Below are 17,269 nucleotides of genomic sequence, written 5' to 3'. Positions count from 1 at the left end.
CCAAAAGAGAGTTTGTCAAGTAGAATCCCGCCTTCCGCGAGGAAAATGGGGTGCGACCGCACCCATTAAATGGTGAAGTAATATGAAATGAAGGGAGTACTAATTTGTTGTAGGGTAAACATTATCAATTTAGTAGACGCTGACAATTTCTCATTCCCTGTTAATGAACTCTCTAATCCTTAAAAAAGTCACAAATCAATAATAAACTAATTCAGAAAGGTCAGGATCCTAAGTTTCCATATTTAAGCAGGTATTCTAGACAAAGCAATTAGTGCTTTTTTTAATTATTTTTTATCCCTTGGCATAGCTTTAATCCCTAATAAATAATAATTAGGACAGTCGAAAAAAAAAAACAGAATAATGAAAATTGGAAACTGTATTCCCATTCCTTGTAATCCAAGGAAACAAAATTCTCCACCTATAAATTCACTAGCAAAGCCAATACTTCCTCACTTTCCAATTTTCATTCAATTGAATAATCAATCTCCCATTAGAGTCTCAATGGCAGCAATCAGAGTGACAGAATATAATTTTGAGCAACGCCACCAATTAAGGATGGTGATGATCTCAAAGGCAATAAAATCAATTGCATTCAAGAAGCAACAGATAAGTAAAGAATTCAAAAAGGGCGATGAAGTTGAAGTGGCAAGTCAAGAATATGGCTTCATAGGTTCCTTACTACAAAGCGACTATTGTTTCTTCCACTGGCGCTAATCATTACAGAGTCAACTACAAAACTCTCTTGACCGATGATAAATCCGCACCACTGGAGGAGATTGTCACTGCAGCCGAGGTCCGCCCTGTGCCACCCGATCAACATGAAATAATATCAGAAAACAACTTCCGTCTGTATGATATGGTTGATGTGTATGCCAACGATGGATGGTGGTTTGGATTTATCAGTGGAAAAGCTGGACAAGAGTACTATGTCTACTTCCCTACAACCGGAGATAACATTGCGTATCCTTCTCAAGAATGGTCTAATGGCAAGTTGATCTTGATTTCAAGAAATTCTTGATTTACTGTAATGTGATATGAATGTAGTTAACATCGTTCTACTTTACGTCTTATTGAAAAATCCAATCAAGTTTAGTCGCAAAATTGCTTGATTGCTGATGAGGATTTGACATGTTGTCAAGCATCTATTGAGGAAGTAGTCTAATGAATTGTACTTTTATATTGAGAAACGAGAATATATATAATTTGTTACTGTTTTAGCCTTGAATTGTGCTATGTAATTTGCATTACTTTTCTGTCATTTGACTAGTTTTAGTTTAAATAACCTATTCCATTAGCAACTTTGAGCATTGAGATTTAGTATCTAGGTTGAACTAATCTGTCCAAAATGAGACAGCAACAAAAACAAGAATATTCAACCAATATATTTAATATACTTTTTATGTTCTTTAATTCCTTGACTTTTAATTTGAATAAAGTTTTACCGTCGTTCCTACAAACTCATTTACTTGTTATATTTGTTGGCACCTTAGATGAATGCTTGACATTAGTTCTGTGTTCTGTGTTTTAAGGATTAGCCATGATGGAATGGGAATTGATATCAGGTAGGTGTTTCTGGTTATAAATAGTATAATATTTGATGTTTGCTTTCAAATTTCATTTAAATAATAAACATAATCTATTTAAAAACTTAATAGGGTGTAAATAACTAATGATGAAATTCACAATAACTAATAATTTGCTAGATTACTATTTGTAGAATAAAGTACAGAGATAACATGACAAAAGTCATTCATATGCAGCAGATGGTAGATTCTTTTCCTTTGTAAATCCTCTGCGAACCTTGTTGCTTGAGTGCTGAAATTGACATCTTCATCAACTATGATTGATTTATCCTTTTTTGATGATCTAGTCCTCTTTGCATACGTCTTCAAGGGAGTGAACATGTCATTATAGTCCGTAGTTTCCTATTGTAAATTAAAAATTTAAAAGTTAAGATAAAATAATATATTACAAAGAATTTTAACAGGTATTTATCAAACATATATTTATCAATATGTAAAATAAATTGAATGTGTAATAACTTTGAATTTCTTTTCTTCGGCTGAAACTGGATTGTCTGCATAAAATATAATTGCGTAAACAGTGTCAGGATTAAAGCGATTGTTCACTTCCCATAGCCGAACAACCAAAACCTTTAACTTCCACTGCATTTTAGTGATTGTTATGTCGTTGATAAAGTCTTAACATTTCTGATAGAGAATGAAAGTATATGTAGATTGCGGTAAGGATTAAATGAATTGAAGTAGTTTATGAAGGAATCAGTGATAACATTAATATTTGATGTATGCGGGTATATGCAGTTTGTGGTAAGGATTAAAAGTATTGAAGTCGATTAAGAGTAAATCATTGGTTACATTAATATTTCAAGGTTTCTGTAGAAACTAAGGGTTGTAAGAGTTGTAGTGGTATATGAAGGAATCAATGGTTATAACAGTAGATGAATTGAATTTATAGCTGAAGGGGAAAAAAAAGAAGGGCAGTTAACAATTGAGGATAAGATAAACGGCAGTTGTAAAATACGTAGGATACCATTGTGCATGCTAATAAAAGTGTTATAATATACTTTTGTAACTTATATTGAATTAAAAGAGTTAAACTCTATAAATTTTTTTATATATTTGCTACGTTAGTACTTATGGAATAAAAAGAGTACCATACATATTCATATATAAGAATCACTAATCAATCTATAAAAGAGTGTTCAAGTAAAAAAAAATAGAGGGAGTAGTAATAAGAATGTAAATTTTTTATATTATAACTGATATTTAATTGTATTTATCTATTTGAAAACAAAATTTTTAAATGATAATGTAATTGTAAATTTGAATTTGAATGTTTAACAACAACTAACATAACAACTATTCATTTTAGTTTGTTTTTGCTTTTTTTTTTTTTTTAATTAAGGGACCAAATGTTAGAGCTTAGTAAGTTTTCAATTTGAATTGTTTAAATATTTACCAAACTGATTCATTGTTTTTATTAGAGAAATATTTATATTTATTTAATGAAATTAACTTATAATTCAGCTGAAATTGAAATTACAGTTTTTTTGTGGGTAGTTTATAGAAGTTGTTAAACGTTTAAAAATTGTCATTTTTTTAGTTATTCTTTCAAACTTAAAATAGTAACAGCAAATCAGCAATGGATATTTAAAAGAAAAAAGGATCAAATTTACCTTTCTACTTTTAAAAATTTGCTACATTTACCCTTTGTCATACTTTTAGACTAAATATACCCCGCTGTTAAAAATGTTTTCATCCCTACCCTTCATCTTAACGAAAAAACAAATTCAAGCTAAATAACCCTATCCTAATTAACCTTGACCCGACCAAAATTAGCACCAAACCCTAAAACAAAATTTTTCCATAGTTGAACACTGTATATATTCTACAAAACTTATTCGCAATGTTCAAGTGCTTTTTGATTAGGAAATATCTGTTTCAACGCATTGAAGCAACATGATTTCTCTTCCTTTTGAGAGTTTGGCTCATCTCCTCTGTAGCTTCACTGTTAGTTCTCCATGGTAACTTGTACTTGGCCATTCTTCTCTTCCTTGATTCCACTCCAATTTCATCTCCATAATCCTGCAAAGAAGGGAAATAAATTACTAAGCAAATCATAATATATTCAACTTTATAAAGATTTTGTTTAAGTGCTCTTTCCTTCACTTGTATCCACCGTATTTTTTGGGATCATCCTTCTTCTACCACATTGAATATTTAATCTTCCGTAGAAAGAGTTTTACTCTTAACATATTTGGTGTACTCGTGGGTTAGTTGGGCCCTTGGATTTAAAAATGAAAATTATTTACTCTTTGATTTATCCAAAGTGAGTTATTTTAGATATTGCGTTCATGTTCGTCGGACTCTTCGAAAATGTAAACGGATATGTGTCACATTCTACACAAGTAATATGTTTTTGGAGAATTCAATACGGGTGCAGCATCGACGGTGAAGATTCCGCGCAGCTTATCATTGTACTATTTTCTGCTGGTATCTAATGATGAGCAAAATTATGCAACCTTTTATATCTTCTCAAACCCTTTTGCCTAACTTTTTGTCTATAAAAAAATACTACCTGTATTACCTAGTTTATGATAACAAATCTAATCTATTTGCCGGGTATCAGCAATTTAGCATGGTATCACCAAGTGCCCCAATAACTAAAAAATAAATTTATTGGCTCTCTGAAACTGTCCAACTATGAAGAAATTTTGTTTTAGGGGTCGGTATTAATTCGGGTTGGGTTGGGGTTAATTAGGATAGGGCTATTTAGGTTGAATTTGTTTTTTCGTTAAGTTGAAGGGTAGGGATGAAAACATTTTTAACAGCGGGGTATATTTAGTCTAAAAATATGACAAAGGGTAGATATAGTCAATTTTTAAAAGTAGAGGAGTAAATTTGACCCTTTTTCTGATTTAAAATGCAATAATTAAAATGATGACATGTGAACAAATTAAATGATGACATTTGGGTGAATGAGAGGGCTGCATCCTTTGTTATTAATAATATATAGATATGTCCACATTCCCCTGATGTGATGTCTTGTTAGTGATATCGCTACAACTAGATGAATCAAGAATGAGAAAGAATTAATAAAGGAACAAGGAAATTGAAAGAGCAAATTGAATTCCCTAACAACCGCATCTCCTATATATACCTCTCATGTTAATTATAGTAGATGGAGTATATGTGCAAGAGTAATAAGTTCCGTGGTGTACTAATGTAGCTAGCTACTCGGAGGACAAATGTGCACGATGAATATACGAAATCTAGGGGAAATAGCAGCATGATCAATTGCCCATCGAAGGATATGCAAGTAATTTTTCCAGCAGCTGCATAACCATCCTTAATTTCTACATTTTTTCTGTTTAACGTACTCTTGCTATCCTCACCACTGACATCGACTTACCTGGCTGGATATCGATCTTTCAAAATCTTTAATATAGTCAGTAATAATATAATGATGCTACTTTTTCTCGGTTCCGGCCCAGCATCTCAGTTTTCATCTCTATCCATTAGTCTGAAATGGGGGAAAACAGTAGATCAAGAAGAAACAAAGAGTAAATGACTAAAGAATTAGCAGTCTATGAAGAAAAGAATAATGGTCGTTTCCATCAAAGACATCTTTAAATGCTTAATGCTTTGTCAAGAGCTGCAGGATTCTAGGCATGTCACATTCCAAGTAAAACCTACACCTTTGATCTAAATGAAACTTTGTATTTCTCCTTAGTAGTAGACTTCTTTCTTGTTACGTCTTGGAAGGAACAGAGTCATTTAGTCTTTTTGGTTGGACATAAACGTTCGCCAGAAGTGTCACTATTCATACTTAAAAGGATCACAACATACAGCGTATGCAAAACATCTAGATGTTAGTATTAATCATGTTGAATTGAACGCATTTGGTGCATCGGATCACCCTTCAACTAGTCCCCTTGGTCAAGTGCAAATCATTCATTTTGGGAACATGTCTTTGAGTTATGCAGCAATCGGACGGGAGAACTTGCAATGGTTGTCGGTGTCCACAGAGAGGTTGAACATAAAATTCATTTTGTAGCAAGCACCAATTTTCAGTTCAAGATTTTAACAAACATCCCTTATAATATATACAGGGGTCTGTGTGGTGCGCACACCCACTCACTGAAAGTATAGATCAGATTTCACTGGCTCCCCACTCCACATGAACTAAACATTAGATCAGATTTCACTGGCTCCCCACACTCCACATGAACTAAACATTGCCAGCGGAAGTTATGCACTACAGAGATTAATAAATCAGCTGAACCGGAGCTTATCAGTAGCTGGCAAATGGACCCAAGACCGTAGCTTATCAGCAGCTGGCAGATGGACCCTTATAATACCGGAGCTTATGCGTAGCATATCCGATGTGGGAGTAACTTATTCGACCATCACACAAGTCGCTGAGTCAGCTGTTCTATCTACGCACCAGTCATATTATAGAAGCTAGTTATTGCTTAATCGGAACCTAGTAACGTTTAGACTGTGTAATGAAACATTATATGAATCTTGTGTTTGCTGTACAAGTGCCAGAATTTGCTTATATGAGTCTTGTGTTTGCTGTACAAGTTCCAGAATTCGCTATGTATCTCATAAAAGTCGGTAAAAAGGAAATGAGCCAACACAATAAAGAAACTCTATTGTACTATCAACATTCCAAAATCTTTTGTTGTTCCAAAGTACATATTGCCAATATCACAGAATAAAATATGTAAGGGACAAGAAAAAGGAAAAACAAGAAAGAAAGAAAATAATAAGAGAAATTCAACAAAGTGCTATAGAAGGAATTAAGCAGGATGCCTCTTCTTCTTCTTCTTCAACCTATCACATGTGAAGGTTTTCTCTAATTGATCCACCCTCTGCGTCAGCGAATTCAGCATCCGTGTTTGCATTTCATTTCTCTGGCACAGCTCGTTCATTATTCTCATCATTTTCTCATTCTTTTCCACCATTTTCTCCAACAACTCTCTGTTTCTTCTACTCTCCTCTTCCCCATCAACCCTGCGTTGCTTTGCTTCATCCTCATCATCAACTCCTTCAATCACACTTCCCTCCATACATTCACCCATCGGGCAATCTGTTTCCTCCTTTACCGAAGGCACCACGGCGTGTTCTCCCTCTCCGGGTGTTGCCGCTGGATTCTCTACATCCACACTCTGCTCTATCAGATCAGAATTTTCACTCTGATTTGTCGATTTTCCATATTCTTCAGCCCGATTTCCTGTAGGATCGGTGATGTCTCCGGTCTGATTGGCTGATTCAGAGAGTTCATCAGAATCATTACATCGATTCTCCTCTTCAGCTGGAATTTGATTAGCTTCAGAAACAATAGAATCAACCATCTCTTGCAAGGAAATAGCCTTTCTAATCACAGCCTTTCTCAACTCCCTAACACCGAAATCAACTCCACGAACCGAATCCAGCTTCAAAAGCAAAGACATCAACGTCTCATTCACCCGCAACCTCTCCCTTTCATCTCTACAAATCAACTCCGCCGTTTCCCTACGCAGAAGCTTCCGCTCGACATCCTCCACCTCCTTCTTAATCGTCTTAATCCTCTTCACACATTTTCTCACCAGAAACCCTCTGAATACCTTCTGAATCCTCAAAGCTGAACCAGACCGGTCCGGCTCAGGTTTCCGTAAAACAGCCCGCTCCGTATCCGACCCGACGAAGTGGACCGGAATCTGAACAACCTTCGCCGCCGGTTTGACTGCGGCCGGTTGTTGGCGGACAGATTCGACTGGTATTCCTCGGATGTTTGAGGAATAGCGAGGGCGAGCTGGCTGAGACCGATAGTTCCCGTAGAATGGAGAATCCATTTGTTAACTTTGATTGCTTTGTTGAGAGATTTGTTATTGATTGCTTACAAAGTATGATGTTTTTTGTTGTTGTATAGAATGAGAGAAGCGGAGGAGGATTTCTGGTATTTATGGGGCTGAGGGAGATAGTGAAGTGAATATTCTAGAAGATTCAGGAGATTTTGTGGGAAGGGGATAGAAATATCTTAGCTTGTGCTAGAGTGATGTAGAATGTTCCTAATATTGTTTCATGGCGCAATAAAAGTCATTAATTAGGCAATCCTTTGATTACTCCTTTCCCTTCAAAGATGATATTTCATTGTATTTTTTCGTTAAAAATAAATGGCATTTTCACATTATCAAGCAGATATGAATACTGTTTTCAAAATTTTATCATTATTTAAATAAAAAAAAAATTTATATAATCAAGAAATTACTAAAGAATCCAGTTATTTATTGAGGATAAGTTAGTAAGATATACTTTCTTAGTTCGCTTTTATTTGTCACTTATTTTCTAACTAAGTGTGTATTTTTTACTTGTTATTTTTTACATATAAAATTATATTTTTATTTTTCTATTTTATCCTTAATATTAATTATTTTATTTTCTAAATTAATTTTAAGATACAATAGTAAACATCACTTAATAAGATTACCATGATAAAATAATTATATCAATAATTATTTTTTTTTAATTAGTGTGACAAGTCACAATATGATGAGTAAAAGCAAATGGGGGAGTAAGTACCTTTTAGGAACGAATAATTTTCTTACAGATGTGTGTCTAAGTTAAAATTTTCATTACTTGTCATAGTTCTGTTTTTCAAGATCAAATTATATGATCTTTGATTAATATTTTAAGATATTTTTTAATCATATTAATATGAGAATAATTGCAACTTATAATATTTTTCGTATAGTTTTCGATCATCTAAATTTTCAGTTTAAAATATTAAATTATACATCCTAAAATGTTGATCAAAGTTCATAACCTTCTCTTACAACAAAACATCTCATTTTCATTCTCGGAATCATCTTTTATCCCCCATCTAAGTCGGTCTATTTGTGAAATTATAATTTTTTTATTCGATTAAGTGACTTTGTAATTTCAACCTATATTTTTCTTTCACTGCAGCATAAACCTTGATCTCAAAAAGTGAAATAGCGTTTAGCAACAAATAAAAGTGAATAAAGATGGTAGTTTTCTTTGTATCACATTTATTATTCAACTCTCAAAATTTAATACACTAGCCTAACGTACCTTTAAATTCGGGGTAACATAAGGTATTCAAGAACTTTTTAATCCTCTTCCCTTGCTTGTACCGATTCTCTAGCTTTCCCACTCATACTCCAACTTTCACTCCAATTTCCATCCTATATATATAACTCATACATCAAACATATTTCCATCAAATTGCATCTACTTAGTAATTAAAATACCAAAAAAAAGTAGAAAAAAAAAAAACAAAAAAAAAGGGTAGGGAGTGAAGTAAAATATTTTGTGCTTCTTTATTGATTAATTGATTTCCTCTGTTGTTAAATATATCAACACAGAGCCATGGCAAAATTTTCCAAGAATTCCATGGTTCTGTGTTTTTGGTTAGCCATTGTTTTTGTAATGCTATCTAGTGCAAGTGCATCTACTAGGCTTAAGAAATTTGATCACCCTACTAAAGGTGATGGTACTCTTAATTTCTTGGTTGTTGGTGATTGGGGAAGGAGGGGTACCAATAATCAATCTCATGTTGCTCACCAGGTACAAAAATTTTCTTTCTCTTTGGCTTTCGTGATCAATTTTATTTTGAGGTTTTGACGTTGAGTCGTGTAATCAACTCATTTAAAAGTATGATATAACAGGATAGGATATGTTATGAGAAGTGTTAAATGTCAGTCTAATGTTTTGGTAGTATCAGTGGTTAAATTTATTTACCTAATTTTCAAATATTAGGACAAAATCGAAATGGTGGCCTAAAAAGGGCATATTTGCGCGGTCTGATTCTTTTCATGGACCAAGCACGCTAAATTCTTTTTGACGAATATGAAGTTGCAACAAAATTTTAACTATGGAGCCTATCTGGTTTGATATTATGTTTCACAGTGAGACAAACTCATCTGAAAGTTTAAGTTCTTAGAGGAGATGATAGCGCGATTTTACATTTGATGGACACCTATGTGATTAAGGAGAAACTGAATGAACTTATTTTGTGTGCAGATGGCAAAAGTTGGAGAGAAACTAGACATTGATTTTGTATTATCAACGGGTGACAATTTCTATGACAATGGCTTGACAGGAATCCATGATACAAATTTTGTAGAGTCATTTACTAATATATACACAGCAAAGAGCTTACAAAAAAAATGGTACAGTGGTAAGTTCTCGAAACATTATGCTTACGAATAAACACATTGACGATTTTATCATAGCGTTAGACCACGGTCTGAAATTTGTAAAACTGTACTTTGTGCAGTATTAGGCAACCACGATTACAGAGGAAATGTAGAAGCGCAACTCAGTCCTTACCTTAGGAAAATTGATAGCAGATGGATTTGTTTAAGGTCTTTCGTAGTTAATGCAGGTGCAACATTGATCTTTTCTTAAGTTATTTATTAAGTTTATATATGTCTGTAGCTTTGATTTTGATGAGTAAAGTTTTGCTTCATTTTTGTTGTTTGAAGAAATCGCTGAAATATTCATGGTGGATACAACTCCATTTGAGAGTAAATATTTCACGGATCCTAAGGATCATACCTATGATTGGAGGGGTGTGATCCCTACAAACGTATACACTGCTAGCGTATTGAAAGTAAGTCGAATGTAGACTTTATAAGTTCTCATCATCATTTCTCATGGATTCTCGAGATGATCTACAAATTTTACGTTATTTGATTAGGAACTTGAAAAGGCCCTGAGTGAATCGACAGCAAAATGGAAGATTGTACTAGGCCATCACGCCATTAGAAGCATAGGGCATCATGGCGACACTCAGTCACTTGTGGATCGCCTTCTTCCTATGCTTAGGGTAACTTTTCTTTCTTTCACTTGCATCAATTACTTTTGACTCGAAATATATGTACCATTATAATTGAATTCTCGTGTGAAATTTCAGGCATACGATGTAGACTTTTACATGAACGGACATGACCACTGCCTTGAACATATTAGCGACACTGAAAGTCCATTGCAATTTTTAGTAAGCGGGGCAGGATCAAAGGCATGGAGAGGAGACGTGAATGGTTTAAATAGAGAAGATGTACATTTCTTCCATGACGGACAAGGTTTCATGTCTGTCGAGTTGACACCAACAGAGGCAGAGATCAAATACTATGATGTTTTTGGTACTGTAAGACATAGGTGGAATAGATCCAAGTTGCTTCACTCTGCTATGTAAAAAATTTCTAATTAGTTGTAAGTACTAAGTTAGATGTAGGAAAAAGAAATTGTGTTCTTTTTCGTTGAGATTGGATTTCACAAAGCCTAATTTGGTTTTGTGAAAGGAAATCTTGTACATTTAGGGATCGATGTATTAGACTCATTAATCATTGAAATAAACTATGAAATTGTTTTATTCAGTGTTTAGTTAGATTTTGAATTTGGCATAGCAAATCTTGTATAATATAATTACACAAATGAGTATACATTATTATTTAGGAAAGATTTAAGTAAATCACATTATCAGTGCAAAAGATTTTACAATATCAAGTCACCTTTATCTATCGTGACGGGCAACACACTCACACTATCTATGTGGTTGGGGGAGCGGGTGAGTATAATGCTTCTCCGTCTATTTTACTTGTTCATTTTATATTTCACAAATTTCTAAAGAAACATGATTAAGATAGTGTTTTACCGCAATACTCCTACTAACTAAGGTATAGCTTTAGATCTTGGAAAATAAGACTAACTAAAAAATACTTCCTTCTATTAACAATACTTGTTCATTATACTAAAAATAGATATTCGATAATATTTATCTAGTTTGAAAAATCAATAGATATTTTATCTCTTTGTGTCCATTTTACCCTTGATATTAAATATTATTTGTTATTCAATATATTTTTCAAAGCAATAAATTAATTATATTTAAAAGGTGATATGATAAAAATTACATGTGTCTCAAGTCAATAATGAACAAGTATTATTAGAGAGGAGAGTAATTAACGTTAAGAATAAAACATGAAAAAAGTACGTAATTATGTTTTTTTTTTTTTTTGATGTGTTAAAATTGACAAGAAAAAATAAAAGTATATTTTTAATACGGTGAACGAGTAAAAGCAAGGGATACTAATTATGAATAGGACAGAAGTTGGGAGTCTGTAATATATATAGTGTGAGCATGGGAACTAGCTTTATCTCAGGAAACTGTGCAGGGTGAAGCTGACATTGAAAAAATGGCAACTCATGCTGGGCCAAACAGTGATCGTGAACAATGAAGCAATCCATTTCTTGGACGAAAAAGAGAAAAGAGATTCTTGAGGCCAATCATCAATATGCAGTATCCCTTTCCAGTTTACCTTCTTGGAAATCAATCCACCATAAATATATATTGCACGCCTTCTGTAATTCCCAATGCTCTTTTAGACACAACCTAGCTTCTGCTCTTTATAAATATATATAGCAAATATATTTTGTTTGTTTCTTACAAGCTGAATATGCCCCAAGTTGTGAACGTACTATGACCTCAAAAGTGACCTATGTTGCATTCCCAGAAGAAAATGTGGTAGCATCTGATTATGAATGGTAAAGGGGCCGGGGTTGACACTTACATGGTGTTGGATGACTTGGTTGGGAAGCCTATGTCCTCCATTTCCAGCATCGCTCTGCTCAACCAATTCAGTGTTAAAAATGTTGGTGTTCTCAAAGAGAAAGCTGTTACCTTGGGTATGAATGAGGTATATTAACTTGTTCCTTTCATGTCAATAACTTGGTAGTAGTAATGTTTTGTTTCGACTTTTGGCTTGTAGAATTTTTCACTGTCAGCTTGTTTTAATTGGTTATATATAGCAGAAGAACTTTTTTCTTTATATATAGCAGAAGAACTAATTTACCGATTTGTTTGTATTATTTTTTGTCAGGCTTTGATGCTACTGAAGACTTCTCTGCAATCCAAGAATGTCTTGGCCACTGTCTTCATGGACTACATAATATAATAAGGAAATGCCTTAGCTATTCCCCTGCTTGAAAATGGAACTTCCCTAGTTTGATCTTGATATTTGTTTTTTGCTTTGTTTTACTGGGGTGTTCTGGGTGGTGTCTTTTGCTTCAACCGTCTTGTTTGGCTTAACCATCACAATGAATTTGAACTATGTTTTGTCGTTCTCCAAAATGTTTATTCATACCTTGGATGCTTTGCATATTGCCTAGTTTTAATTTGTCATAACAAGGCTCAACACTATTATCATGTCCCTGTTATCTCTGTACTTGGATGGAAGTTCACTGCAGGAGCCATGTATGCATATATGATAAATTCATTGGTTATTTTTAGTTTAATCAGTTGGGTGGACAACTATTTAGGTTAATTTTTTTATATTAAAATAAATCCTTTGGCATAAAAATATTTATTCCACTTGAGCAAGAAAATATTTAAGCCTATGGCATCTTACATTTGGGTTGTTGTGACCGTCTAGGTATCGTGGTGATATTGTAATCACTGTTACGTGGCAAAATAAATTTATTACTTATACGAGCATAATTTTGGTCAAAAAATGTAATTAGACAATGCATTTGTAAAATTTACTCCATGATCGAAAACAGTGAAGGATTGTAATATGTAAATTAAATCTTTGGGTATGAATAGTGAAGGCACAAGGGCGTGATAATTTAAATGCATCTATAACCCAAGTAAAAAAACCGAATGTAGTGTCATGGTAATTACTAACACGCCTTTCCAATTGCCACCTTCGAAATTAATAATCGACCAAAATTTTGCAATCCTTCTCTACTTTCCCACTTCTATTTTAATTGAACCAAAATCCTTTATGGACTATATATAGCACTAAATTCTTCTGTTCTCGGTAAATTGCTACTTGAGTTTGGGCGATATTGTTTCAAAAATATGAGAGTGTCTCAATTGACAATGAAGCTTGTGATTGACACAAATAGCAGAAGAGTTATGTTTGCTGAGGCTCTAGCATTGCCAATAGTAGATTGGCACTGTCATTAGGCTTCTCACCTCCCAAGGAATGGTTGGCAGGTTGGGTAATTTGTATGATAGCCTTGAGAATCTTGATAGCAAGTATATTGAACCAAGTCAGGACAAGGACATCCTCTTGAAACCAAAATCAGAAGCCACCAATATTTGTCCAGTCCCTCTATTTTTGCTTACAAAGTCTCTCCTGTGATTGAACGACAATTTTATACATGTCCTTGCCATAACTATTATGTTACTGATGATCCTCACACCACTTGTCCTAATATAACATATCACATTCAGAGTTCCGGAGTAGAATATATTGATGATGTGAGTATTGTTTGTCCTCGAATGCCTTGTCCTTCAAGTGTTGAATATACGAAAACAGTAGAAACCTCTAAGAATGGAAGAAAAATCATGGGACCTTCCAAAAAAATGACAGAGAGGCGAGAGCTATCCCTTTCGCGATGGAACTTAGAGCACCAATGTGGAATATTTGGCACCCCTTGCAGGAACTGAGGATACTTCGACTTGTGACCGATCTATAAACACCAAATTGGATTATGTCGCGCCCCCTGGAGGTTTGGTAAAGAGAGTTGTCACTTATTTGGTGTTGGATGATTTAGTAGTGAAGCCTATGTCCATAATTTCAAGCATCATTTTGCTGAAAGAATTAGGCATCAAGGATGTTGGTGGTCTCAAAGAGAGAGTTGTTACCCTGGGCTTGGATGAGGTACATAAACTTATACTTCTTGTTGCAACACCCGAACTTTGTGGTCTTATCAATGTTACTCTATAGAGTTTGGAGTAACCTATACCGCGAGTAGTAACTTTTGGCTTCTCATATTAATGTACTTTTGATCTTGTGGTCTTATATTCTTCCGTACTAGACAACTTAAACGTTATTCCGAATATGATTTTCGTGTATTAATTTGTCTACATCTTCCTTTTGTGTATACTCAAAACACATTATTTCAGGCCCTGAAGCTGCTGAAGTTTTCACTGCAGTCAAAGAGTGTCTTGACCAGTGTATTCATGGACAATATGAAAGATGAGTACCTTTGATGTTTCCCCCAACTGAAAATGGAACAGCTAGTTACATTCCTTGGTTATTTTTAGTTGCAGGATTACTCTAATTGCTTATATATGAAGGGGAATTTATAAAGTTCAATCATGAGAATGAAATTCACTCGTCCATAGATTTTGACAAGTTGTGGTCAAATTTAGATGTGGCACCAGTAATAAGCTGAGGGCTATGCATTATTGAATCAATTTTATTTCTGGTTTATTATGTTTAAATTTGTCTTTATATATTTGTTTTATTCAGTTTTATTATGCAAAAATATTAACAAAGATAATTCTTCGATTGTTTATTCTATACAGTAATAATCCTCTATCCCGCGCACTTTCTATAATATTACTGTATACTCCCTTCGATTAATCTACTCCTCCTATAATATTACTGTATACTCTCTTCATTTCCATTGTTTATTCTATTTGGTTGGGACACATTTCCTAATAATTCTCTTTTTATTATAAAATTAAAAATAATTTTATTAATTAAATTTTATACCTTTTTAAAATTAATAGTGATTATATCTACTGAACGAGTATAAATTTTGTGCATTGTTATCTACTGTCAAAAAGTATTTTACTAAACTTTGATTTATTATTGCAAGTTAGTCAATTTTTCATATGAAAATTTAAAAATAAAATTGAGTAATCTACATTTGTAAATCGTACTGGCGCTTCTGTTCTCCTCACGTCAATCAAATCGCCGCCTGATCTCGGCTGAAGCATTCTCCACCACGCACCATCTGACGACGCCGTTTCCGATCCCAATGAGCCATTTCATCAATCACTTTTCTGCCATGGAAGTGACTATTCCGGGAAGAGGAGGGAAATCAATCGATCTAATGGCTTGCACCAACTGCTCTTTTGGTTATATAAGCATCAGACAAGCTCTTCGTTTACTACAAGAGCTAGCCAACTTGATTTACTTTTGCATCACGAACAAATATGGCAGATCAGTCCAAAGTGACCATGAAGCTTCTCATAGACACGAAAAGGAAAAGAGTTATGTTTGCTGAGGCTGGCAAAGAATGCATTGATTTCCTATTTCACATTCTTGCATTGCCATTAGGGAGTGTCATTAGGCTTCTCACTACTAATTGTTTGGATGGTGATTTCCCATGGTATGGTATGATTATCATGGGAATTATGTTTGTTATCATGGATTCCTAAAAAGGCGGTATGGTATGGTATTATTTCATGATTTGATAACCATGAAATTCATCAATTTTTTGAACGTTTCCTCTTTTTTTTTTCAACTATGCGTCTGTATAATTTTCTGTGATCCAATTTTATCCTTCACTACTTCTTAACCAAATAGTAGCTATTTCTATTTGGAAGCTTGAACTCAGGTGGATACCTTGAAAAGAACTACGAGCAATAATACTAAATGGTGGAAGAGGAAGATATTCTATTTTGGCCAAGTGAGATATTATGAAAGAGAAACAATAATACCAAATTGGGGGAGATTACACATGACCCAAAGACGGAGGTGATGAAGAGCAAGATTTCAGTTTATTGCATTACTGGAATTGCTTCAAGGAAGCAGTTTATTGCTATGCTTGTTTGTTTTCTATACACAGGCAAGGCTTTAGAAGAAATAGCCTACACGGATTGAATTTAAAATTTATAATAATCGAGGGTATTTTAGTAAAATTACCCTTTACGATACAATACTATATCATTAAACCAAACCAAAAAACTATTATTAAATCACAGTGAACTGTATAATCAATTCAAACATGAAACTATACCATATCATAATGTACCATACATTATGAAATCATGACAAACCATCATCCAAACAAGCTGTAAAGGGATGGTTGGTTGCTTGGGAAACTTGCATGAGAGTCTTGAGAAGCTGGACAATATGTACATTCAACCAAATAAGGAAAAGGACATCCTCTTGAAACCAAAGCCAGCAGCCTGTGATACTTCAGTCCCTTTGTTGTCGATTACCAACTCACCTTCTGAAAGACAGTTTTATAAGTGCCCAAACCATAATGGTTATGTTACTGATTATCCTCAAACGCGTTGCCCTAATGCCGAATATAATCGGACATGTGGATGTACTGTGAACACAAATATGACCTATGTTGCATCCCCAGCAAAAAATGTGGTAGCATCCGATGGAGGATTGGTAAAAGGGGTTGTTACTTACATGGTGTTGGATGACTTGGTTGTGAACCCTATGTCCACTATTTCCAGCATCACTCTGCTCAATGAGTTCTGCGTAAAGGATGTGGGTGTTCTCAAAGAGAAAGTTGCAACTCTGGGAATGGATGAGGTATGTTAACCTGTTTTCCTTAACACTAACTTAATTATCCTTTTCAACTTCCAACTATGTTGTTCAGTCCTCGTCTTGTTTAATCCACATCTCTGGTTCGAGTCTTTGAGATGAGTTATATTATTTACACTTCCAGATTTAAAATATTAATTTCCTACTTATTTTCCCAGGCTTTGAAGATGCTGAAGACTTCTCTGGAGTCCAAGAATGTATTGACCAGTGTCTTCATGGACAACATAAATGAATAAAGGCCTTCGCTATTCTCCTGTTTGTGAATCGGATTTTCCTAGGTTGTTCTGCATATTATCTTTTGCTCTAGCTACTCTATTAGGTTGTTCTGGATGATGTCTTTTGCTTTACTCCTTTTGGCATTGCAGACTTGTTTTGTTTGTCCACCTATGACATGATATGGACATGTGAATATATTAGTTTCAATCTAGTGTC

General features: G+C 34.2%; 4 protein-coding genes across 4 annotated transcripts; 3 read left to right on the top strand and 1 right to left on the bottom strand.

The window, feature by feature from the left end:
* The first annotated feature begins 501 nt into the window (after positions 1-501).
* On the top strand, positions 502-1,018 carry LOC107873883 (DUF724 domain-containing protein 6-like). Its single transcript, XM_016720817.1, has 2 exons — positions 502-558; positions 671-1,018. The coding sequence occupies exons 1-2, from the start codon at positions 502-504 to the stop codon at positions 1,016-1,018; spliced, it is 405 nt and encodes a 134-aa protein (XP_016576303.1).
* Positions 1,019-6,325: 5,307 nt separating this feature from the next.
* Positions 6,326-7,360, bottom strand: LOC107873884. Its single transcript, XM_016720818.1, has one exon. The coding sequence runs from the start codon at positions 7,358-7,360 to the stop codon at positions 6,326-6,328; it is 1,035 nt and encodes a 344-aa protein (XP_016576304.1).
* A 1,388-nt stretch (positions 7,361-8,748) lies between these two features.
* LOC107875829 (purple acid phosphatase 17) lies at positions 8,749-10,905 on the top strand. The gene is made up of 6 exons (XM_016722674.2): positions 8,749-9,095; positions 9,552-9,708; positions 9,808-9,915; positions 10,016-10,143; positions 10,231-10,359; positions 10,447-10,905. The coding sequence occupies exons 1-6, from the start codon at positions 8,898-8,900 to the stop codon at positions 10,726-10,728; spliced, it is 1,002 nt and encodes a 333-aa protein (XP_016578160.1). The 5' UTR covers positions 8,749-8,897; the 3' UTR covers positions 10,729-10,905.
* Positions 10,906-15,113: 4,208 nt separating this feature from the next.
* LOC107874694 lies at positions 15,114-17,269 on the top strand. Its single transcript, XM_016721453.2, has 2 exons — positions 15,114-16,825; positions 16,996-17,269. Exons 1-2 carry the CDS (start codon positions 16,358-16,360, stop codon positions 17,071-17,073), a joined length of 546 nt encoding a protein of 181 aa, XP_016576939.1. The 5' UTR covers positions 15,114-16,357; the 3' UTR covers positions 17,074-17,269.

This window comes from Capsicum annuum, chromosome 6 (assembly GCF_002878395.1).
Source record: "Capsicum annuum cultivar UCD-10X-F1 chromosome 6, UCD10Xv1.1, whole genome shotgun sequence".
In the NCBI taxonomy this organism is placed as follows: domain Eukaryota; kingdom Viridiplantae; phylum Streptophyta; class Magnoliopsida; order Solanales; family Solanaceae; genus Capsicum; species Capsicum annuum.
The sequence above is the reverse complement of the archived record's forward strand: the minus strand, read 5'-3'. Positions and strand labels throughout refer to the sequence as shown.

Bases quoted from the DNA above. Each gene is read 5' to 3' on its own strand.
- LOC107873884 (XM_016720818.1), bottom strand. From the start codon at position 7,360: ATGGATTCTCCATTCTACGGGAACTATCGGTCTCAGCCAGCTCGCCCT.
- LOC107875829 (XM_016722674.2), top strand. From the start codon at position 8,898: ATGGCAAAATTTTCCAAGAATTCCATGGTTCTGTGTTTTTGGTTAGCC. The intron at 9,709-9,807 runs GTAAGTTCTCGA...TACTTTGTGCAG, and splicing joins ACAAAAAAAATGGTACAGTG to TATTAGGCAACCACGATTAC. The intron at 9,916-10,015 runs GTGCAACATTGA...TGTTGTTTGAAG, and splicing joins GTCTTTCGTAGTTAATGCAG to AAATCGCTGAAATATTCATG.
- LOC107873883 (XM_016720817.1), top strand. From the start codon at position 502: ATGGCAGCAATCAGAGTGACAGAATATAATTTTGAGCAACGCCACCAA. The intron at 559-670 runs GTGATGATCTCA...ATGGCTTCATAG, and splicing joins AACGCCACCAATTAAGGATG to GTTCCTTACTACAAAGCGAC.
- LOC107874694 (XM_016721453.2), top strand. From the start codon at position 16,358: ATGGTTGGTTGCTTGGGAAACTTGCATGAGAGTCTTGAGAAGCTGGAC. The intron at 16,826-16,995 runs GTATGTTAACCT...TTATTTTCCCAG, and splicing joins CAACTCTGGGAATGGATGAG to GCTTTGAAGATGCTGAAGAC.